The sequence below is a fragment of the Coenobita brevimanus genome, chromosome 22, assembly GCF_032717465.1.
Source record: "Coenobita brevimanus isolate Jiangsu-jjx chromosome 22, ASM3271746v2, whole genome shotgun sequence".
Classification (NCBI taxonomy): Eukaryota; Metazoa; Arthropoda; class Malacostraca; order Decapoda; family Coenobitidae; genus Coenobita; species Coenobita brevimanus.
In genome coordinates, this window is record NC_136975.1 from 39538555 (window position 1) to 39563554 (window position 25000).

A 25000-nucleotide genomic window follows, 5' to 3' on the forward strand; every position below is an offset into this window, starting at 1 on the left:
ATCAATAATAATCACTCATTATACTAAATCCACAGCTTTTCGACTCCTATCCAAATAATTTTCGTCCACCTGAGCCTGGTTTTCCTAATGACGTGAGTTTGCTAAGCCGGATTGATCGACGGAGTTTGGCGAGATTTGCACTGAGTGAATGAGGAAAATTTCAGCCACGAAGGGAAAGGTGGGTTGGAATATGAGTGTGGGGGTGGAATTATTATTATTATTATTATTATTATTATTATTATTATTATTATTATTATACCATTTTAATCAATACTATTAAATCCTAATTTTTACTACTGCGTATTTGTTGGTACTACCGATTCTTACCTACTATAATTTCTTCCTCTCTTCTTTCCATCGTTCTATATGCGTTCCTATCCACCTCCCTTTGATTTTTTTTTAATTATTAATTTTTGCACTGGACTGACAATTTTACTTCAGTGTACCCCCCCTCCTCACTCTCTCTCTCTCTCCAATAATCATCTCAGTTTATTTTCTCGCTATTTTTGTTCTCTCAAATATTCATCTCAGTATTTTTCCCCATTCTCTCTCTCTCCCTCTCTCTCTCTTTCTCTCTCTCTCCAATTGTTTCCTACCTCTTTAATTCCCCCTCACTTCCTCTCTTCCTTTCTAATTTCTCTCCATAATCACTGCATTACTACACATTTTCTCTCTTCCCTCTCTTTATTACTTCCTCTTTCTGCTCTCTCTTACCCCTACTCTTTTCCCAGATTAAAAGTTCGGTTCTGCCTCGCTTACTCCCTCTTAATGTCCTCTCCATCCACAATGAGTCTCTCTCTCTCTCTCTCTCTCTTCGTGACCAGCAAGTCATTTCCGCCTCTTTAACTTCTCTTTATGTCTTCTCTTCCTATTAAAATCCTATCATCAACTCTCTCTCTCTCTCTCTACCCTTCGTTATTTTAAGATCAACAGGCCACCTCAGTGTGTCCTAAACTTCATCTCCAATCTTCCCCTTCTGTTATCTTCTTTTTATCATTTCTCTTCCTCTCACCTCCTCATCCACAGCGCATCATCTCCTCTTCCTCTCTCATCTCCATCCGCACAGCTTCACTTAACATTTTCTCTTTTCTTTCTTCCTCTCTCTTACTTTCTCTCTCTCTCCGCTTCTAAAACTCTCTCACTATCCTTTCGACCATCATCAGTGGATATTATTGCATTTTTTTTCCCCTCTTCTGTTTTAATTATTCTCTCTCTCTCTCTCTCTCTTTTCGCCTGACTCTTTTCCCAGATTAACAGGTTAGTTCTGCCTCGCTTACACCTCTTCACCTCCTCTTTTCCTCTTGTTCTCCTCTCCATAATCACCGCGTAACTACTGATTATCTCTCTCTCTCTCTCTCTGTCTTCCCGTCGTGTATCCTTTTACTTCACTCGTTAAAAAAAAAAAAAAAAAAATCTCCCTCACAGGCCTACATTCTTCATTTATTTTTTGCCTCCATCTACATTATACCTCTCTCTCTCTCTCTCTCTCTCTCTCTCTCTCTCTCTCAATATTGCTTTGAAACTCTCCCCTCAAATGCTTACTCTTATAATCATCCCTGACAAGTCTCTCCCTCTGTATAAGTCCACACACACACACACACACACACACACACACACACACACACACACACACACTTTGTCCTTCTGTCTTTTTACATATCTATTTACCTGTCTATTAGTCTATCTACCTGCCCACCTGCTAACACCTATCCGATTTCCTGCCTGCCTACCTGCCTATCTCTCTATTTACTAGCTGCCTATCCATCTACCTCTCCATCTATCGCTTCATATACCTATCTTCCTTCTTTGACCTCTCTCTCTCTCTCTCTCTCTCTCTCTCTCGCAGCTCCCCCTTAACACCTCACTGGGGAGAGGGGAGGAAGAGAGTCAGCCAAGGAGCTCACAGTAAAAGCAAGGTATCTTTTTTATGTCTTAATGGCTGGAAATAAGGGAGAAGGGGAAATCAGGGAGAAGGGGCGCTCTTAAGACACTCATATGGACGCCTTGGAGACTCCCGATGCTGACTCCTAATGGTGGTGTTGGGGAAAGAAAGTGTAATTAAAAAGCTTTCTTCACCTGTGTCTTATATCTTCCTTAAGCTTTCCTCACCTGTCTTGTATTTTCCTTAAGCTTTCTTCACCTGTCTAATATTTTCCTTAAGCTTTCCTCACCTGTCTTATATTTTCCTTAAGCTTTCTTCACCTGTCTTGTATTTTCCTTAAGCTTTCTTCACCTGTGTCTGATATTTTCCTTAAGCTTTCTTCACCTGTGTCTGATAATTTCCTTAAGCTTTCTTCACCTGTGTCCTTATTTTCCTTGTTGGGTGAAGGCGTAATTTAACAAAACTTTCTTTACCTGTGTCTAATATTTTACTTAAGCTTTCCCCACCTGTGCCTTATATTTTCATTAAGTTTTTTTTTTTTTACCTGTGACTTTTTATCCCTTAAGCTTTCTTCACTTGCCTGTATTTTCCTTCTTCGAGAATAGTGTAATTAAAATGCTTTCTTCACCTGTCTTATTGTTTCCTAAAGTTTCATTGTTAATTCCAATTGTCTCTTTTTTCTTGAGGTAACAGAAGTGGGAGAAAGTTTAATTAAAAAGCATTGTCTGCGCGTATCTTCATTGTATCGGCCTTAATGAGGAAGTGAAAAAAAAAAATGTAATTGAAAAGTATTGTTCGTTTGTATCTTGATTTTACTGGTTTTAATACTGCACTGCTTGGAGTGTTTATATATAAGTTTTTTTTTTCCTCTTTCCTCCTCCCTGTTGAGGATATGGACTAAAGAAGTTATTAAAGAGCGTATATAGCTTTTAGGAGGGACGTCTCTCTCTCTCTCTCTCTCTCTCTCTCAGACGATTTTATTCAGCTTTGGGATCACTTTTCAAACTCTGTGGTTAAATATTGCCTTCATTATCCAACTACTTTTTAACATTACACCGAAGTTTAATAAAATCTTTCCCTGGAGGCATCAAGAATACACCAAAATATTATGTCATCGTAGCGCAGGAGGTTATAAAAAAAAAATACCCCTGTCACCCTCTCAGAACTGCTGTAATGAAAATAAAAAATAAATAAATAAATAAATCATTGTTCATTATACACATTTATTTTGTTACATTTCCCTGCAGTAGGCTTTAAAATGCACTGTCTCTGTCCATCGTTACACTAATAAAGGCAACAGTAAATCTAGAATGAAAACTCTTGCTGATGTATTTCATATCTGCGTTATACAGACAGAGAAATGGAGATAGGAAGAACCGAATGAAGAAAACATCACCAAGTCAGAGAAAATACAAATAAACAACAACAATAATAATAATAATAATAATAAAAAAAAAAAATCGTTATCATTGGTCAATCAACACCACTGCCATCTTATCGTCTCCATGTCCCAAATCGAAAAGACCGGGAAGAGACAGGTAAAGCTGAATCGTAATTGCACCTGTGGACCGTCTGATTAGTTTGGACAGTGACTGATGAATAGGGAGAAGTTGCAAAGAGGGTGGCTGAGGTGAGGACGACTGGATAGACAGATAGATAGACAGATACATAGAGTGGGGAGGGGTGTCTGAGACTTAGAGATTTTCGAAGCTTTGCAGTTTATTTCAAGTAGTGGTGGAAAAAGACAATGCTATGGGGTTACATCCGTTCCACAGCACTTCTTCGTTACTAGCACCACATTCTAGTGTTACAACTCAGCAGTCAGGATGGAGAGATGGCAATTTCAGGTCACGTTAGAGTACAAAGAGCATTACAAACTAGCTCAGTGGGAGAAAAAGACAATGCTGTGGCTCCACATCCTTTCCAATCACCATAATCTAGTTAATAAATTGTTACAGCTCAGCATTCAAGAAGGAGAGATGGCAATTTTAGCCCATGGTAAAACGTGTATTCTAAAAAATGGTTCAGTGGCAATGGCTCTACATCCTTTCTACAGCACTTCTTCGTGACTAACGCCAAATTCTAGAGTTAATCTACTGATACAGCTCAACACCAAGGTAACTTCAGGCCAGGTTATAGTAAGAAAAAAAAAAAAGTTTGAAAATCGTGTGGAATCATTAGGTCAGTATAGTACTAGAATCAACATTGAGAAGGTTAACGCACTGCAATCTCATTACTGCGTTGCAACCCCAGATGTTAATGACACTTCAATGAACAACTCCGGTACAAAAATGAATCATAAAATCGAGTAAAATAAACACAGATTATTGACGTTCTTTTATCTTTCTACCTGATGACAGTCCCACACTTTAATATTCAGGTAGGGAAGGGGTTAATGAAGATTATTTTAACCCTCCAGTAAAAGGTATATCTTAGAAAAATATTATAATGGGGCAAAGCAAACTGCAGAAGAGATGTGTCTGGACTGAAAAGGTTAAGCTGCTGAGAGAGAGAGAGAGAGAGAGAGAGAGAGAGAGAGAGAGAGAGAGAGAGAGAGAGAGAGATTTCCTCATTCAAAAGTAATCTTGAAATTTCCTTTTAAAAACCACAAGCAGCGTCTATACAATTTTCTTAACATTTATTTCACCTATAAGTATTTTTTTATACGAGAAATATTAGGTATAAGATTAATATTAATGAACTGCCCTTCCCAGTAGGTAATTAACGCTTCCTAATTGCCCTAATCTACGGTAATGAGGCTGAACTGATTAACTTTTAGCCTTCATTTCAGTAAACCTTTTTTTTTAATTATTAAAGTTACAGTAATTATCTTTTTCTGCTTAACCATAAACAAATTAAAACACATCTGGCAGTCTTGCTCACTCTTTCTCCTCAAAAATTTTCACTCTTGGTTTTCCTTTCCCCTCATTCAATTTTCACCCTCCTAGATAAATATATATGCCTTCACTCATTTCCTCCTCTACCTGTAAACTACCTATCTCTTCACTCATTTCCCCCTCTCTCGGTCAGCTACTCACACTTTCACTCATTTCCTCTTCTCTTCATCAACTACTCTTTTCTCTATTCATTGCCTTCACTACCTATCACTACTCATTCCTTCACTCATTTCCTCTCTGGTAATATGAGGCCTGGCCATTCCTCCGCTCATTTCCTCCCTGCTAATTTGTCGCCTATCCGGTAGCAGGGAATAATCGCGTGTCTGCTGAATATTTTATCTCTCGCCGTGTCACACGCACACCTAACATTAAGAATTTATCTTTTTTTTAATCGCGCGTGAAAAATCGACACTGACAGAGCGACAAAAAATTTACATAGAATTTCCTGGTTGTCTGTACAGTAAAAATGACGACGATGCCCTCGATTTTATATACAGTTTTATATACATACATTATATAGATAGATAGATAGATAGATAGACAGATATTACGATAGATATTTATTACGTACTACTAGATTTATCGATGTATATGTCAACCTACCTACCTAATATGTATCCATCCACCCATCCATTTATCTATTAATTTCATAATTCACGAATCTGTCCTATCGCTCAGTCTATTAATCTATCTGTCTGCCTATCTATCTATCTATCGATCTATCTATCTATCTATGTGTGTGTGTGTGTGTGTGTGTGTGTGTGTGTGTGTGTGTGTGTGTGTGTGTGTGTGTGTGTGTGTGTGTTTAATCTCCATTCTTTCGTTTACTCTATCATTTCCTTTCTATTCTTCGTTCCTTTTCTTATTTCCTCGCGCGCTCTTTTGTGTGTGTGTGTGAGAAGGGTCACTTGCCTTCCGCCCTAATATCCCAACTACGGAATGTCTGTGTGTATCTCCCATTTCCTCGTCTCTGAGTGCCTCTTGCCCCCCCCCCTCCTGCCCCACCCCTGCCCTAGGCCCTGCATACCTCATTGATCCCCAGTCTCGCCATATAATCCTGTGGACCACTACTGTCTACCCTTATATTCTCTTTCTCTCTCTCTCTCTCTCTGTATGTGTTTAACGTTTTATACTACAGAGTTACATTTTTCTTTTAAGTTATCGTTGAATTATACATGTACATGAAGAATATATACTATGCAATATTATATAACCTAACAAATAATGATTTCTGTATCCAAATGTAAAAAATAATGGACAGGATGATGGAAATATATATTGGTTAAGCGATATGTGTGTATATATGTAGATAGACAGACAGATAGATGGATAGATAGACAGGTAGATAGATAAAGATAGATAGATAGATAGGTATATACTGTATAACCTCGTTCTGCCCCCCTCTCCGCCTACCAGTACATTATCCCTCCAACAAAAATACCTGTCAGTTCTTCTTCTTTCCTCCTCTTCTCTCCCACATTCTTTCCTCCCTCCTCTCGCCAGCAAAACTCTTTATATTAATCTATCCTCCTCTCTCTGCCACTACCTTCATCTGCCAATTCAATTTCCGGCTACCACACTCCCCCACCCCTCTCATCCTCACATGCTCGTCCAATATCACCTTTCAATGATGTTCTTTGTTTCACATCACAATGCATTCAGGTATCCGCTCTCTCTCTCTCTCTCTCTCAGCACCCCACCTCACCTCTCGTTTTTAATCACCCTTCCTCTCAGTTTTGCTTCACTTGCTAATTAACTCTTTTTCCTCCCTTCCTCCCTGCTTATTATTGCCTCTGGGTCTCTGTTCAGTCTAATTATCCCATTTGGAACTCAATCCCTTGTTTGTTGACTTTATAATTGTTGCTTTCTCATTACCCGCAAGACTTTCATATTCCCTCTCTCTCTCCCCCTCTCTCTCTCTCACATAAACACACACACACACACACACACACACACACACACACACACACAGTCTAACACATTTACTGTTCTCATCAATTCCGGAACCTCTTACTGCTGCTGCTGCTGGTGTGTGTGTGTGTGTGTGTGTGTGTGTGTGTGTGTGTGTGTGTGTGTGTGTGTGTGTGTGTGTGTAATTTCTATCCAGGTAAAGCCACAGACAAACAGTAAACAATTCTTTTCAATATAAGCATCGTGTGTGGATTTCATATTAACCTCCCCCCCACCTCTCTCTCTCTCTCTCTCTCTCTCTCTCTGAAATAAGTAAACAAACGCGACCGGAAAACCTAATTACCTGCATATTACCTAGTCTCATGGATTATTATTATTATTTTTTTTTTAATTTTAGCCCCGTCGGAAAATGTCATGCAAAATTACTTTCCAATCATTAACAAGTGTCATGCATATTTGTTTCACATCATAATTAAAGCCTGGGGTGATTTAACGCAATTACACAGACCGGATATTGAGTCTATTGAAAAAAACACGATGATAAAACAAATTCACATGGACAGGTGTTAAGAATGATATTGTTCCTGTTTTTCGTTCAACAATTTTCGAAACTCTTACACAATAATATGAACAATTTCCTGAGCTTCGAATACTGCTTCACTCGGTTTCGAAACTCACTGTTCACCCTCTCATAGTTTACCGCATTAAAGTGTATCGAAACTTTTGTCCACGACTGTGCAAGATACCCAGTATCTTCGAACATCTTACTCACTCTGTAAATCCTCTTTTTTTTATATATATTCCACTTTTTATTACCTGAAATGCTGAAATTTTTCCCCTTATCTTGTCATTCTACTATTTTTTGCCATGAAGTTAACCATATATATATATATATATATATATATATATATATATATATATATATATATATATATATATATATATATATATATATATATATATATATTTTTTAATATATTCCCTTCATCTTTTCACACCACCTTTTACTGTCTTAAAAGTTAACCATATTCTCTTCTCTTCCATCACGCAGCACCAACCACCCTCCCTTTGTCTATTCTATGCAGCCATTTCCATAATTCACCAATACTTCCCAGTCCCCTACACATAACTAGGGTCCCTTGTAAATCAGGCAGCTCTCTCCCATTTCCTTTCTTCCCTGACTAGCTAACTTCCCTTCCAAATCCTAAGCTCTCTTGTATCGCCATTCTCAAGACTAAATTCTTTTCAAAATTCTCACCTATCTCCTAATGCCATTCTCAAGACTAGCTAACTTTCTAATTTCTAAGCTCTCTTGTATCGATATTCTCCATATATTATCTCACTTTCTTTTAAAGTTCTACGATTCGCCCTTAATTCCTTTGGACCGAGTTTGTCCTCTTCATTCCTGCCACCCCCGGACGATTTTATTCAGCTTGAGAAAATACCCTGGGAGTGGAGGGGTTAGGGAAGGCCGAACCTAAACCCTCCAGGCCACAGTTTGATGTCTCTTTTCGGGTGAATAAAATCGTCTGGAGATTATAAGAAAAAATAAAAAGAAAGCCGAAGGCCGTAAAGGTTAACCTGCTCTCTCTCTCTCTCTCTCTCTCTCTCTCTCTCTCTCTCTCCTAACCTGAATCCTTCCTTCCTCTTTCTTTCCCCGCCTCTTGTTTCTTCACACTTACCTGGAAAAAGAAAATATATATTACAGCATAGGATAAATTATCCCGTCTCTCTCTCTCTCTCTCTCTCTCTCTCTCTCTCTCTCTCTCTCTCTCCTTTCTTTAACCACTCAACCTTTCTCACGCAACAAAAGCATCTCTTCTTTTTACTTAGCCTAATCAGCCCTTCCTCCCCTACAATCCTAAGCTCTCGTCTTCCTTCGTGAAATATTTATTATTATTATTATTATTATTATTATTATTATTACTACTACTACTACTACTACTACCATTATCATTATTATTATTACCCCCTGCCAACACTACCCTCCTCCTACCAACATTACCTCCCCCTGCCAACTCTACCATCCCTCCCACCAACCAGCACTACCCTCCTGCCAACACTACCATCCCCCTGCCAGCACTACCATCCCTTCTGCCAACACTAACAACACCTATCCCCCTGCCAACACTACCATCCCCCTGCCAACACTACCATCCCTCCTGCCAACACTGACAACACCCATCCCTCTGCCAACAGCACGGACGGATGCGCCTGGTCTCACCCCTGCTCCTTAGCCACGTCTGCCGCCTCCTCCGCAGCATCCTCCCAGGCGTCTTCCGCGTCGGAGATGGTCACGCCCTACAGAGTGGTGATGCTGGGGGCGCCGGGAGTGGGCAAGACGGCGCTAGTACACCAGTTCATGACCTCAGAACACATCAACGCTTACGACAACTCTTTAGGTAGGTGTTTATTCACTAAATTTATGCTCCTCGTTCCTCCATGATGATGATAATTTTAGAGTTTATTCTGGCTGACTTCGCTAATCCATTAATTGATGACCTCGGATCGCCTCAACACTTAGCAAAAATCATTAGGTAAGTATCTCATCACTTCACTATCCATACGCAATAACATTTTTTTTAACAGTCATAACCGAGAAAATGACTACATCGACACTAATCCCACAAGATAAACGCAGTGGAAGGGGAGAATCATGAACCACAGTTTCTAGAGCCCCAACCACCTTTCTGACCATCAATAATAATAATAATAATAATAATAATAATAATAATAATAATAATAATAATCGATGGGGATAGTGAGGAAAGATCAAGAAACTCTACGCTCGCACATTGCCAGATTTCACTTCCCTGGTCGAGATAATGGCGAGGGAAGAGTTTAGAGTGCGTGATGGCCAGCGTGTAAGGGGTAAACGGGGGAACGACCCTCTTGGTGGTGCCTTTTAGATTCAAATGGAGGTTCTATGGAGATGCAGGGTCCGGAAATTGTTTATGCTACCATTTCTTTTTACGTTCACACCTGACTGATCTTTGTGTGTGTGTATGAGAGAGAGAGAGAGAGAGCGTGTGACCTATCTGAAAAGTTGGTCAGGCTACTTTATCTCACCGTGGAAATGAGCAACCTGGCCAGCTCATTACCCAACTTTTCCCCGCTTTACACTACCGACTTTTCCCGACCGCTATGATAAATTAGTGAGGTAATTTGAGGCCCCTGACTTCACTACCTCTATTTATTTTTTATCTACGATGTTCATTATCTACTTATCATTACTTATTTATCGGTGGGGATGGATAAATAAGTTGGTGAGTTTTCTATGTGATTTTAATAATAGAAAGTTATTGAGTATGTGTGTGTTTGGTTAGTCTGTCTTGGAGGTGTGTGTGTGTGTGTGTGTGTGTGTGTGTGTGTGTGTGTGTGTGTGTGTGTGTGTGTGTGTGTGTGTGTGTGTGTGTGTGTGTAATATACCGATATATAAAACACCCATACATTCTTAATATTTACTTACTATCTACGCGTACTCTAGTGCGGAAGTCACTATTTCATTCTCTTCCTTTCTTTAGAGTCAATGAAATTAGTCAATACTACTACTATTACTAGCCTACTATTACTACTACTACTACTGCTATTACTATTACCGCTAATAATAATAATAATAATAATAATAATAATAATGACTGATGATAATGATAACAATAATAATAACAACAACAATAACAATACTAATAATATCCTCTTCTCATGTGGAATTACACTCAAAACCACAAAATACTAAACAGACTCAAAATAAAAATAAAATAAAATAAAAAATCAAAGTAGGAGTTGATTATTTTGGCTACTAACTAGGTGTGTCGTTTTTCCCCCAAGACGTTTTATAATTGTGATTACGTGGCTCCTGGGAAATTAGTTAAGACGTTTACAATTACGACAATTTTTAAAGGATTTCAGTTCATACGTTCACCGCTACGATTTCTTAGTATGGGAAGGTTTGGTCGTACGTTCAGACATCAGTTCGTACGTTCAGAGCTCCGATATCTTGCTAAGGAGAATCGGTTCGTACGTTCAGAGCTGCGATTTCTTGGTAAGGGAAAGTTTGTTCGTGCGTCCAAAAATCAGTTCGTACGTTCAGAGCTACGACATCTTAGGGAAAATCACTTCGTACGTTCAGAGCTACGACAAAGTGCTAAGAGAAATCAGTTCGTACGTTCAGAAATCAGTTCGCACGTTCAGAACTACAATAGCTTGCTAAGGAAAATAGGTTCAAACGTTCACTGCTACGACATCTTACTAAGGAAAATCAGTTCGATGTGAAGTGGGACGACAGACAAAGAAAAGCTTGAAGTTGCTGTTGTTTCTCCCAGTTTTTCACATAAACAACTTCACTACGAGAAATATCATCCAAGAGAATCAAAATGGCGATTACACCTGCTCGGGGTGGAGTTAATTACCTACTCAACAGGTGCATACAGAGAGTGCATACCTCCGCAAAGGCAGCATCCCCCCCCCTCTCAAATTTTTCATGACCTTGACCCTTTCACCTCTGACCCCCCCCCTTCTTTTTTTTGGCCAAAATTTAGTCACTTGCTCCTCTCATGTTATTCAATCATTATTCAAAATCTAATGCAATTCCATATGATAGTTTTTGGCCTCTAAATGACAGACAAACAGACAGACAGACAGAGATAGACAGACAGACAGCAAAACAAGAAACCAAGACAAAGCCCTGACTTTCTTGGCTTAGGTAATTAAGAAAATGCTCGTCTAGCCTTTATAACAGCATCCCGGCGGACCCAATTAATACACTAAAAAGTCGGGTTAATTAATGAGCTAATCCGTTTTGCCATCATGAAATCCTCTTTTTTAATCCCCACACGATATTTCCACCCAGCGTAATTAAATATGAAGGGATGGAGTGCTATATGAGAGAGGATTGTGAGCTGGGCGGAAGGTGGGGTAATGGTAGGCGACAGGGCGATATGAAGGCGATTAGTGTGTGGCCACCCCTATGGGATTCGGGCGTCTGGCTATAGAGAGATAGACAGTAGGTATATGAGAGAGGGAGGGGGTGAGTTGGGGGAAGAGCGGCGTAATGGTAGGGGACAGGGTGACAAGTAGGCGATTTGTTTGTGGCCACTCCTTACGGGATTAAGGCGTTTAGTTACAGATAGACAGACAGGCAGATAGACAGATAGATAGACAGACAGATAAATAGATAGATAGTAACTAAAGGTCCCGCCAGGGGGTAAAAACGCTACTGATGCTGAGTTTTCCCCTCTCGCATTCTTTTCTTATTACAGGGCCTTCATTAGCGATGCCTAGCCCGTCCTGCGGTTCATAAATAAATTACGCCTTTCCTTTAGCCCATTTGATAGAGTGGGATTATGTCAGCAAATCGATGTAGGGCTGGGAGGAGAGGTAGATCGTGCGTGCGTGTGTGTGTGTGTGTGTGTGTGTGTGTGTGTGTGTGTGTGTGTGTGTGTGTGTGTGTGTGTGTGTGTGTGTTGTATATTCTTAATGGTTCTTATATTTCATGGCTGTGTGTGTGTGTGTGTGTGTGTGTGTGTGTGTGTGTGTGTGTGTGTGTTGTATATTCTTAATGGTTCTTATATTTATTGGTGTGTGTGTGTGTGTGTGTGTGTGTGTGTGTGTGTGTGTGTGTGTGTGTGTGTGTGTGTGTTGTATATTCTTTTTGGTTCTTATATTTCATGGCTGTGTGTGTGTGTGTGTGTGTGTGTGTGTGTGTGTGTGTGTGTGTGTTTTATATTCTTAATGTTTATTATATTTAATGTGTGTGTGTGTGTGTGTGTGTGTGTGTGTGTGTGTGTGTGTGTGTGTGTTGTATTTTCTTAATGGTTCTTATATTTCATGCCTGTGTGTGTGTGTGTGTGTGTGTGTGTGTGTGTGTGTGTGTGTGTGTGTGTGTGTGTGTGTGTGTGTGTGTGTGTGTGTGTGTGTGTGTGGGGGGGGGCATTTTCTTGGTGATTTTTAACATTCCTTACTGAATTACCTTTTTTTACAGCTTCCTCTCAGTCTTGTATGCATTATTTTACTTCCATGTCTCACTGAATTATTCCTTCCTCACAATATCTTTTCTTCCTGATAACGTTTCCTTTAAGTCTGTTTCCAATTTTGACTTTACAACACAGCCTTCAAGATTCTTCCACTTCTCACCCTAATTACATTTTTCATCATCTAGAATTAAATATACAATAAAGTCCTCGATCTAAAGGTGTTAACATTAATTCTTCCCTTCCTTAAATCCACCTCCTTCCTGCAGATTTTTTCCCTTTTTTTTCATAAACAATCTCTAATCCGCTTTGTTTCCCCCTTCCCTTCCCTACCTTCTGCCAAAGGATGTGTTTTATATTTCTGCTACATCCAGACGATTTTATTCAGCTTTGGAGGGGTTTGATACAGCCCTCAATAACCCCTTATATACGAGAAGGAGGTTTAATACGAAAAAAATCGTCTGGTACAACAAAAAATTAAAAACAAGTCATGGTGGTGAAAGGACTTTTACTCTGAACAAAATCGTCTGGCAGCAGCAAAAATAAACTGAAAAAAAAAAATCGTAGCTACGAGTAAAGGGTTGATATTCACCCATCCCCTTCCTTTACTCCACCTTCCAACAACAAACTTCCTCCATATTTTATTTTTATTTTCTCCTTTAATCTAATCCGCTTTGTTCCTCCCTCCCCAATTAACTTTTATTTTTGTCCTCTTCTCAATATTCTGTCATCCTGTCAAACTCTACCGCCCTCCAGCGCTAGTGTATACATTTATCTGCGTTTACGGTGCTGGTGATGAGGAGCGCCTTCACGTGGTGGCAACGCTATAACAGGGCGGCGGAGCTACCCAATTAGGCAAGCGTCCCTCAACTCCCTCCTTATTCCCCGAAAGGAGGATGGTGGACTGCTGGAGAGGGGCATCGTCAGCCTGTGGTTCCATCGGCTTCACGCTTAGAGGAAACAATAACAATGCAAGAATTTTAAAGTTACTGATGCAACACGATTTTGCTTTTATTTTAGGACATCTTAGTAGTGAAGGAGGTTGATGAAGACTGCATCTAACCCCGCTACTTAGAAAAATGACTTGAGCTAAATAGAAGTGATTGGCAATAGCATGAATAAGGCGAAAGTTAAGTCCAGGGAATGAAGAAGCTAAGTTTACAGTCACGCTTTTATCAATACATTTCCAAACATAAATAAACTGATATTAAAGTGTGTGTGTGTGTGTGTGTGTGTGTGTGTGTGTGTGTGTGTGTGTGTGTGTGTGTGTGTGTGTGTGTGTGTGTGTGTGTGTGTGTGTGTGTGTGTGTGTGTGTGTGTGGTCAAGGGTACGCCTCTCACCCTCCTCAGCTTCATCAACTCTCACGCTTTCCTTTTCCTCGATTCCCTCGTCATTCTCAGTCTCTTATCTTTTTCCTCTCTCTCTCTCTCCTCCCTCCCCGAAGGCTGGAGTGTTTTATCTATTCATTATGATCTTAGAGTTGGCTTCCCCTCTGCGTCTCATTTATCCTCAGCTCTTTTGTCTTTTCTCATTTCGCCTGTGATCCCTTTTATCCTCTCTTTTTTCATTTTCGATTTTTAGGTGCTGTATTTCTCCTTTTTCTCGTAATGTCTTTTATCCTCTCTCTCTATTTCATTTCCGAGTCTTATTTTCTTATTTTGCGGTGCTGTCTTTCTCCTTTCTCTTTTCTCATTTCGTCTGTGATCTCTTTCCTCCTCTCTCTTTTTCTCGTTTCTTATTTGGTTGGTGTTCTGTTTCTCCCTTCTCTTTTTACATTTTTTTTTGTGATCTCTTTTCTCCTCTCTTTTTCTTTCTGGTTTCTTTCTCTTCTCTCCTTTTCCTTCTCGTTTGTTATTCTGCTGGTGCTGTCTCTTCTCCTGTCTTTCTATACCGTTTCTCATTTTACCTTTCTTTACACTTTTCTCATCTGTAAATGTTATCTTTTCTCCCTTCTCTTTTTCTTTCTCTTTTCTCATTTTGCTTCTCGTATCTTTTCTTATAGCCTAAATTTTTTTCCTTGATGCTTTCTAATTCTGCGTGTATTATCTCTTTCTTCTTTCTCGTCTCTTATGTTTTCCCTTTCCTCTCCTTTTACCTCTTGTTCTTTGTGATTACCTTGTCCGTCCGGGCGAGGTATTGTTTTTGGTCGAGGTCAAAAGAAGTTCCACGTGAGCTTTTAATTGGTGCCATGACCTATGACCTTAAGTGACCATGAAAGGTCAAACTCAAGGTCACGGATATTCAAGGGGCTACAGCTCGAAACTGGTTGAAGATAGAGAGATATTTACTGTTTTCATCATGTAGGAAGTCCCACATGGGTTTTTAATTGGTACCATGACCTTTGACCTTAAGTGAGGCTGAAAGGTCAAACTCAAGGTCACGGATACTCAGGAGGGCTATAACTCGAAACTGGTTGAAGATAGAGATATTTACTATTATCAAGATACAGGAAGACTCACATGGGCTTTCATTTGGCACCACGACCACTGACCCTGAGTGACCTAGAAAAGTCATAAGCAAGATCACGGATTTTCAGAGGGCTATTACTAGAAAACGGTGGAAATAAAATAACTGCTGTCCGAAGAGGTTTGTTGTGCCTGGCAACTCTCTCTCTCTCTCTCTCTCCTCCCTGAAGGCTGGCATGTTTTATCAAATAATTACGATTTCGGCGTAGGCTTTCCCCTCTCTTCCTCGTTGCATCTCAGGGTCTGCGTCTTTTCTCATATTTTCTCTCTCTCTCTTTCTCTCTCTCTCTCCCCTTCTTCCACCACCTCTTTCCTCTCCTGAATATTCTCTCTTCCTCCTTTCTATCATCTCTCTCCCTTTATTTCATTTTCTTCCTCTCCCTTTATATCCTCTTTTCTTCTAATATTCCTCCTTTTATCTTCTTTTACTTATTTCTCTCTCTCTCTCTCTCTCTCTCTCTCTCTCCTACCATTCATCACATTCCCTAATTATATTTCTCCTTGCCTCTCCTCCCCTTTCATCATCAGCATCATTATTCTCTCTCTCTCTCTAATTAGTTTCTCCTTGCTTTTCTCCTTTCATCATTACTCCCTTCTTCCTCCTCCCATTTTTGTAATCATCTCCCCTTATTATATCATCCTGTCAGGCCTGTTTTACTCCTCTCTCTCTCTCTCTCTCTCTCTCTCTCTCTTCTTGGCTCCTACCTACCGCTTTCCATCTTCCTCTCTGCTCTCAATCTCCCTATCTGTTTGTCATTTTTCTCCCTTCCGTTTCAACTCCCTGCTTCCTCTTCTATCCCTACCACTGTCCCACTCTCCTCTTCCTCCAATTCAATCCCTCCCTCTTTATTCTCCCTCTTTCCCCACTCCCTCATTCCTCTTTGCCTCTCCTCTCTCTCCTCATCCCTCCCGTCATTTCTCCGCGTCATCCCTCAGTCTCTCCCTCTCCCATCTCAGTTCCTCCCCTTACCCCTCTTCTCTCCCTCTCTACTCCCTCCCGTTCTCCTTTCCCTCCCCCATCATCTTCTCCTTGTCTCTCAATCCTTCTTTGGACTTTCATATTCTCCTCTCAGCCTTTCTCTTCCCCACTCCTCTCCTTTTAACTCTCACAATTCCTTTCCTTTTATTCTTCTCATCTCCTCTCCCTTTACCGCTCCTCCGACCCTTTCCCTCACCTTTCATCTCCCTCCTTCCCCCTCCCCACAGCTTTTCTCTTCCTTTATCTCTCCCTCCTTCTCCCCCCTCCCTTATTCCTCCCCTGGGCCTTCACACCCCACCTCCCTACCCGCAGCGTCACTCAGGCGGGCCAGCAAATGCCTGTCTATGAATGCCTAATTAAGCAGGTGACACTGATTACGGGGAGTGAGGCTTCCCTCTGATGGATGGAGGCAGGCGAGGGGGAGGAGAGACTTCCTCTTGATGGACGGAGGGAAAAGGAAAGGTGCAGAGAAGAAGAAGGCAGGAGGAGAGAGCTACGTATGATGAACAGAGAGACAGAAGGATGAACGACATTATATATATATATATATATATATATATATATATATATATATATATATATATATATATATATATATATATATATATATATATATATATATATATATATATATATATATATATATATATATATACAGTATACATATACCTTATATATATGTATATGTAGGCTACATATAAACATTGTAGGTCACACCCCGTTTGGTGCGCCCTGAACTAGGTGGAGTACCCATTTGCTTATATCGCTACCGCCCAAAGTTGCAAATGTTTTCTTTGGCTACAGGAAACCATACGAGTATGACTTGTTACTCAGTGCAGTCACATGAAGGTATCACTGTATCATGGGAGTGGATGGTTGATGCTTCTATGTACCAATAGTGAGACATATAGTATAATGATCAATAAACCCAACCAATGCAGTATCCAGGCCATTCCACCGTAAACCCATTCCGTCCACCCCTGTACCTGCCGCCCCGTTCCTGCCCTCACTCAGGTACTAATACCATCCTTTCTCCTCTTTTCACCTGTCTTGGGCATATTGTCCTCCTTCCTCTATGTCTCTTTTTCCATCCTCCTCTCTCCTCTGTATATCATTCTCTATCTTTAAATTTCAGTCTTTCCCTACTATATTCTCTTCTCCATCATCCTTCATCTCCGCTTTTAATCTTCCTCTCTCCTGTTTTTCACCTTTCTCATCTCCTTCCCTTTGCTTTCCATCCTTCCCTCCCCGTTTTAACTTGCTTCCTGCTGTTACACCTCCCTGTCTTTCCCCCGAGTCTTTGTCATTACCACTGCCACCCTTCCCTTCACGCACCTGTCGTACTTCAGTCCTCCTGTCTTGCTCGTCTTTCTTCCCACCTTCACCTCTCTCCATCCTGTTTCCCTTCTTCCACCTCATACATCCTTTTCATCTTTTTTCCCCTCTGCTTCCCATCTTTGCTCCTTCTTCCCAACTTCGTCTCTCCTTTTCATCTTCTTCTCCTTGTTTCTCTTCTTCCTTTCAACTCTTCAGCTCTGCTTTCACCCTTCCTTTCTACCTTCCTTTATCATCATTTTTAATTCCATCTGACACTCCCTTCTTCCTAAATTTCTTCAGTGTCCTCTCTTTCCTCCCCAGTCCTACCCATTACCTCTGTCACCCCTTCCCTGCCTGGCACCTGCCCCATCTCCAGCGCAATTATATCCCGTCACTCTCCATAAAACCTGGCCCTTGGCTCACTCCACATCGCGGCTGTGTGTGTGTGTGTGTGTGTGTGTGTGTGTGTGTGTGTGTGTGTGTGTGTGTGTGTGTGTGTGTGTGTGTGTGTGTGTGTGTGTGTGTGTGTGTGTGCCTGCCTTGTTTCTGTCCTACCCCCCTTCTAACCCCCTTTGACTTTTTTACACACACACACACACACACACACACACACGTTCCAAACGTGTTCATGTATCTACCTCTATCCCTATATTTATGAGTCTCGGTTAACTTTTGTATTAGCGAGTTGGACAGAAAAGGGTGATAGTTTGATGCCAGACGTAATCAACCACTCACACTTACACGTAATCAACCACTCACACTTACACGTAATCAACCACTCACACTTACACGTAATCAACCACTCACACTTACACGTAATCAACCACTCACACTTACACGTAATCAACCACTCACACTTACACGTAATCAATCACTCACACTTACACGTAATCAATCACTCACACTTACACGTAATCAATCACTCACACTAAGACTGAAGGCAAGTAAAGGTAAAAATTAGTATAGAAATTAGAAAATATTATAGGCCTCTAATTTTTATGTCGTCTTATTATTAATAAATTTTTGATATATGATTTGATTCAGGTTTTAGAACTCGACATGTTAAGCTACAGGTCCCTACTTTGGTTCAGTATTAAGCTCCCTAACACCTCTTCCTTAACAATTTATTTTACAAACTACCCATTGATATCTTCTTCTTTTTTTTGGGGGGGGGAGCTTCTATTTGGCAAACTACCCATTAATATCCTCTTTTTTGCTTCTTATATCTTTCCAAATCGACATAGACTGCGTGCATGACACACACGAATATAGTAACGGAGTAGAATCAGGAATAAACCGGTAAGGAAGAAGTGTTAGTAAGCTTTCTAACCGCACAAGAATACAAGCCATAGTCTTTATTAATCCCGTCCTTACTGACAGGTCTATTTCGGGTTGTGTTACGGCGTCTGGCAGCAGCAGGAATAAAATAATAATAATAATAATAATAATAATAGTAATAATAACAATAATAAACGCTGGAATGGGAAAGGTGAAATAATACAGAAAACGGGAAGCAGAAACGGGGGAATGGGAAACTAAAGAAAACTGGGGAAAAATCCATGAGGAAAAGTTTAAACAGAAAGAAAAAGAAACGAATGGAAATTAAAGAAAACAGAAGGAAAAAGGAAGAGGAACGTTATACCAGAGAGAGAGAGAGAGAGAGAGAGATAAAAAGTGAGGAGTTAGAGAGATAGGGGGGAGTGAAGGATGGAGACAGGGAGTGTGATAAATGATGTAATAAATTGTAGGCGAAATGAGAGGGGAGGGAGGGAAGGGGAGAAAGGAGAAGAGGAGGAAGGGAGAGGAGGAGAGAATAATGGGACAGAGATGGACGAAGGGGAGGGAGGGAGGAAGTAAGGGAGGAAAGACTGTGAGAGAAGAACAGGAGAGAAATGGTAGGAAAGAGAGAGAGATGGAGGAAGGAGGAGCAAATGGGAGGAGAGAGTGGGAGAGGGGAATAGGAGACAAAAGGCAGGAATATGAGACGGAATGGAGAGATAGAAGAGAGGAGGAAGGAATACGTGAGAGGGAAGGAAGACGAGAGTAAAGGGAGGAAGGGAGGGATGGAGGAATACAAGAGGGGAGGGAAGAATGGGAGAGAGAGAAGGATCACATGGAACAGGAAAATTTAAAATGAAATGGAGGGATGGAAAGAGAAAATACGATGGGACTGTGAAGAATACTGTAAAAATGGAGGAAGGAGGAGGGAAAGAGGAAAAGAGGAGAGGGATAAAAAGAGAGAGAGGAATGGAAGAGAGGAAGGAGTAGCAGGAGAGAGGTGGAAGGAACAGCGGAGAGAACAACATGAGTGAATTAAAAAAAAATGGAAGATGAATAGGAAGAGATAAAAAATAAGATATGAAGAAGATGGGAAAAAAGAAGGAAGAGGGAGGGAGAGAAAGAAGAATGGAGGAGCGGAAGGGAGAACTGAAGAAGGGAGAAAGGAAAAGCAGAGGAGGAACGCAGCAGAAAGGGAGGAACAGAAAAGATAAATAAGACGAGAAAAATAAGGTGCGAAAAACAGGGTAAAAATGAAACCAGTGGAGCAGGGAAGTGAGTGAGAAAGAGAGAAAATTCAGTGAAAAGAGGTAGAAGCAAAATGAAGGAGGGAATTGAAAGACAGCATATTTAAAAAGAAAGGCAGAGAGAAAAATGACGCTTATAAGAGAAACTGAAAAAGAAAAATGACGCTAAAATGAGATACTTAAGAAAAATGTAAGATGAAAGGTAAGGACACCTGAAGGAAATAAATGTCGGAGTAATTAACCCCTTCAGTCCAAACACCTGATATTGCACTTAACTTACTTATTTACTTTATTTAATTCTTGTCACCTGAAAATTTGAAACGGCTTAGGGGGAAACGCAGGGCAGTAAAAGGAAAATGGTGAAGTCTATCTAACACCTTCATTTCCAAAAATCTATACGAAAATAAATAAAAATCGTTTGGCGATAACAAGAGCTGAAAAATACAAACGTCATCGGATGGAAGGAAAAAAAAGGCAGGAAAAAAATAAAGCAAATAGGAAAATGAAAGGAAGCTGTAATGGGAAAAGGATTGTTTTTTTTTTATTGTTGTTTGTTGTATGTTGCTGCTGCTGTTGTTGTTGTCGTTGTTGTTGTGGCCCTTGGTTCATCTGAAACTTGAACCCCGTGGACTGCAGGCTCAATCTTCCCTTCTCCCGCAGTCCACCATCCTCCTTTCGGGCGCTGAGGGACATGACTGGGGGACGTTTGTATAGCCAGGCAGTGGAGTCCCCAGGCTATATCGGTGCTACCACGTGAAGGCGTCCCAATACCAGTGGAAAAACAGCGCTAAGAGAGGCAGCAACGAACCTCCTCCCCCCAAGTTACTCTCCCCCCAGCTGAATAAAATCGTCTGACCTGAATTACAGTGAGATACAAAAGCTCGTCGTCAGTATGATGATGACTTTTCTATATTCTTGCTACCTCCAGACGATTATATTCAGCTCTGAAGGGACCACTCGTACTGACAGGGTTAATGAACGCTGTCTAATTACTCTAATTTGAAGTCTCTCCTACGCTGAACAAAATCGTCTGCAGGTAACGATATGAAGTTAATACAAAGAGGATGACAGGTATGATTACAGAAGTACGTACAGTGCAGGTGAAACGACAACCATCTAAAACTCAGGGCGACGACGGCAGAAACGATTAAACATTTGGTATTTTAGGAATTCCCGCTGAAAAATAATGGCATACCGCACTGAGGGCACTAAACTCATTTTATCAAGAAAAAAAGAAAAAGGTGAATATGGCGAAAAATTCCGACGGAAACTGCATTTACGCAATTCAGCAGAGGACAGGAAGACACAGACATACACAATAGTGCTAACGAATACGACGATATATAGATGGTCCGACAGACGAACAGCCAGGAAGACAGATTTAGCTAACTAAACCTAACCAAGAAACAACACACACACACACACACACACAAATATTACCGTATAGAGAGAGAGGGGGGGAGGGGGGGAGACAGACAGATGGAGAGGCAGGTAGGTAAAACTCAACCTTTGCCACATTTCAGTCTGACGCTCACCCCGGGTCACAGAGAGACAGACAGGTATAGATGGAAATACAGACAGACAAATGGAACTACACACACACAGACAGATGGAGATACAGACAGACGTACAGACAGGTTCACATATGGAGAGGCAAAACGCAATCTTTGCCACATATCAATCAGAGCCTCACCCACGTAATCCCCACGACCAGATGAACCTCGCTCCCTCCATCACCATACACCTCTCTCTCTCTCTCTCTCTCTCTCTCTCTCTCTCTCTCTCTCTCTCTCTCAAAATGTTAATATATTCATCTAACAAGCAATAACTACCTATATATTCCGTGTGTATCGAACAGATCATCCGCTCACATGAGGACATAAGCATAGCGAGATAAACAGGTAGATACATGAACACACACACACTGTACATGGCTGTGTGTGTGTGTGTGTGTGTGTGTGTGTGTGTGTGTGTGTGTGTGTGTGTGTGTGTGTGTGTAAAGTCTACTGTATCTATCAATCAGCCTATGTGCGGGCAACAAAAGTAAAGATAGGTGACAGTATACATGTCTCCCTCCCTCACTCTCTCACTGCCACAAATCTCTCACGCCCTCTCTGCTCCACTCACTCAATATGCCTCTCTCTCCTTCCCCATTTTATCCAATCGAAACTCACTCTGCCTTGTAAATCTCTTCCTCCCTCCTGCCCCTCACCCCTCCCTTCTTCCCTCCACTCCTCCCCAGTATCATTTTCCTCTCTCCCTTCCCTACCCCTCCCCCTCTTCCTCCTCTCACCCTTCTCTCCTCCCTCCCTCCCTCCCTCCTGCCCTTTCTCCCTTAACCCAAGCTTCTTTCCATCAGTCCGTTCCTCAAACTCATCTGTTTCTCTCCTTCCTTCTTTTGCTTCGTCTCTTCCTTCTTCCCTCAATCCTTCACTATTGTACTCTCTCTCTCTCTCTCTCTTAAAGTCACCACTATTTCCTCCATGCCTGTAGTTAATCTAGTCAAGCATCTGTCTTACTGAAAAATACTCCCAATTCCTTTTTCAGTCTCTATATGTTACCTTCAGACGATTTTTCTTCTGCCTAAGGAAAGCATCTCGCAGTGAAAGAGACGAAACAATATCCTCTCTCCCTCCCTCCCTCTCTCTCTCTCTCTCTCTCTGCCACCGGACGATTTTCTTCAGCCTCCATTTAAACTTCTCATGCCGATGACTTCTGATCAGTATTTATATCCAAAAATCTCCTCAGTACATTGACTTTTTTTTTTTATTATTACTGCTACTACAAGGTTATTTTTTCGGGTTATGAGAGAGAGAGAGAGAGAGAGAGATTTTGGCTACGTCGTCTTCCACCAAGTCTAGCAAGACTGCGAGACTTGGCCTTCGTAACTATCAAGATTCTTAACCCATTTCCTGAATTTAAAAATCATTATAATAGAAATAATTTAGTTTGTCTTCCTTTTTTCACTATAGTTTTCACTCTCATCTGGTTGTGAGTTAAGTAATTATATGTGAGAAAAAATATAATTACTTAATAGAAATACTTAAGGTAAAGAAAGTTTATAAATATGACTGAGACGAGAGCTGGATAAGGGGGTCATAAGAGGGTCATTGGCCACGCTGTAAACTCTCTCTCTCTCTCTCTCTCTTTCTCTCTCTCCTTCGTTTTCGTGTACGTATGTGTGCGTGTAGGGTGCATGTGCTGTCTTCATTTATACGTGTGTGCGTGTTTGCTGGGCCTTGTATATCTTCCTGTGTGTGTGTGTGTGTGTGTGTGTGTGTGTGTGTGTGTGTGTGTGTGTGTGTGTGTGTGTGTGTGTGTGTGTGTGTGTGTGTGTGTACAGCTTAATTTGCATACGTGAGTGAGCTTGTTTATGTGCATGCCGGCTATATAAGCATGTACGCATTTACTTCCGTGTCTATGCATGTGTACCTGTGTGCGTGTGGTCGTGTGCGTAAACCGGTGTCTGGCTCACAACAACCTGCTCTCCGCATGCATTTCTGCATGTACGTGTGTGGAATGCCGCCGCTGTGTGTGTGTGTGTGTGGTGTGTGTGTGTGTGTGTGTGTGTGTGTGTATTTTTCAGCGTGTGTGTGTATTTTTTTCAGCCAGGGTTTTTGCCCCTCATGTAGGTATTCTTCCTGTGTACGTGTTTACCTTTTTGCTCTGTGCCAAAATTCTCATGGGGAATGTGCATATTTACCGCAGTGTGTGTGTGTGTGTGTGTGTGTGTGTGTGTGTGTGTGTGTGTGTGTGTGTGTGTGTGTGTGTGTGTGTGTGTGTGATAGCGTTTATACCGAGCCTGTATATATATTTTGTCTTGTTCATGAATGTTTTGTAATTTGGGTACAGGGGAGGGGACAAAATGGCAGCGATTCTAACTGTCCTTTCATGATTGTAAAAAAAAAAATAAAAAAATGTGGGATTTAGAGTATAGAGGTATTTAAAGAGTACAGGTGGGATTTAAAGAGTACAGGTGGGATTTAAAGAGTACAGGTGGGATTTAAAGAGTACAGGTGGGATTTAAAGAGAATATGGGGATTTAAAGAGAATAGGGGGATTTAGAGTATAGTTGGATTTAAGGGCAGGGGGATTTAAAGAGTATAGGGGGATTTAAAGAGTATAGGGAGTATTTAAAGAGTATAGATGGATTTAAAGAGTATAGGGGTACTTAAATAGTATAGGGGTATTTAAAGAGTATAGGAGGATTTAAAGAGTATAGGGGGTAGTTAAAGAGTATAAAGGGATTTAAAGAGTATAGGGGTTATTTAAAGAGTATAGGGGTATTTAAATAGCAGAGGGGTATTTAAAAAGTATAGGGTTTTTTAAAGAGTATAGGGGATATTTAAAGAGTATACGGGAGATTTAAAGAGTATTGGAATATTTAAAGAGTATAGGGGGATTTAAAGAGTGAGGGGGATTTAAAGAGTGAGGGGGGTTTAAAGATTATATTCAATCGATACACTTCTGTTTACTATAAAAAAAAAAAAAATAACTACAGTCTTTTCACTCTAACCTGACCTAGAATGGACATTTCTCCATACTGATTGCTGAGTCGGACCATTAGATTAACACTAGAAAAAGGTAACAGTCGCGAAGAAGTGTTATGGAAAGGATGCCGAACAGTAGTTTTGTCTTTTCCTGTCACCGAACTACGCGAAATAAGCTGCATAAGGACGAAAATCTGGGCCAAGTTAAGGTGAAAGGACTGTACATATATCAGTTTTAGGATATGTAAGGAACCGTCTGGAAACACAAACTAGAAGACAGTCTCGCTAGCTCAAGTCAATATACGATGCCCAAATGCAGTATACATAAATTTATACAACTGTCACATTTGTACCAACCAAAGCTATACATCTAACCTAACCTAACCCATTCCTAACCTAATTCCGCCTAACCTAATTTTAACCTATTTAAAGAGAAAAAATATGCGATAATCAGGACAAACTGGAAAATACGCTACAGCCAAGACAAGCGTTAACCCCTTCTGGCTGATGATTCCTTTCTTACTTCATTCTTATTTCTTTCAGAGATGTTTAATTACCTTACGG

At 40.7% G+C, this 25000-nt stretch overlaps 1 protein-coding gene across 1 annotated transcript in view; it reads left to right on the forward strand.

Annotated features, from left to right (window-relative positions):
• The window catches only part of LOC145392473 (uncharacterized), a 196868-nt gene that overhangs the window by 86452 nt on the left and 85416 nt on the right, over positions 1–25000 (forward strand). Inside the window, exon 3 of the mRNA XM_080266869.1 lies at positions 8890–9092. Coding sequence (XP_080122995.1) covers positions 8890–9092 — 203 coding nt within the window. The remainder of the gene's footprint in view (positions 1–8889; positions 9093–25000) is intronic.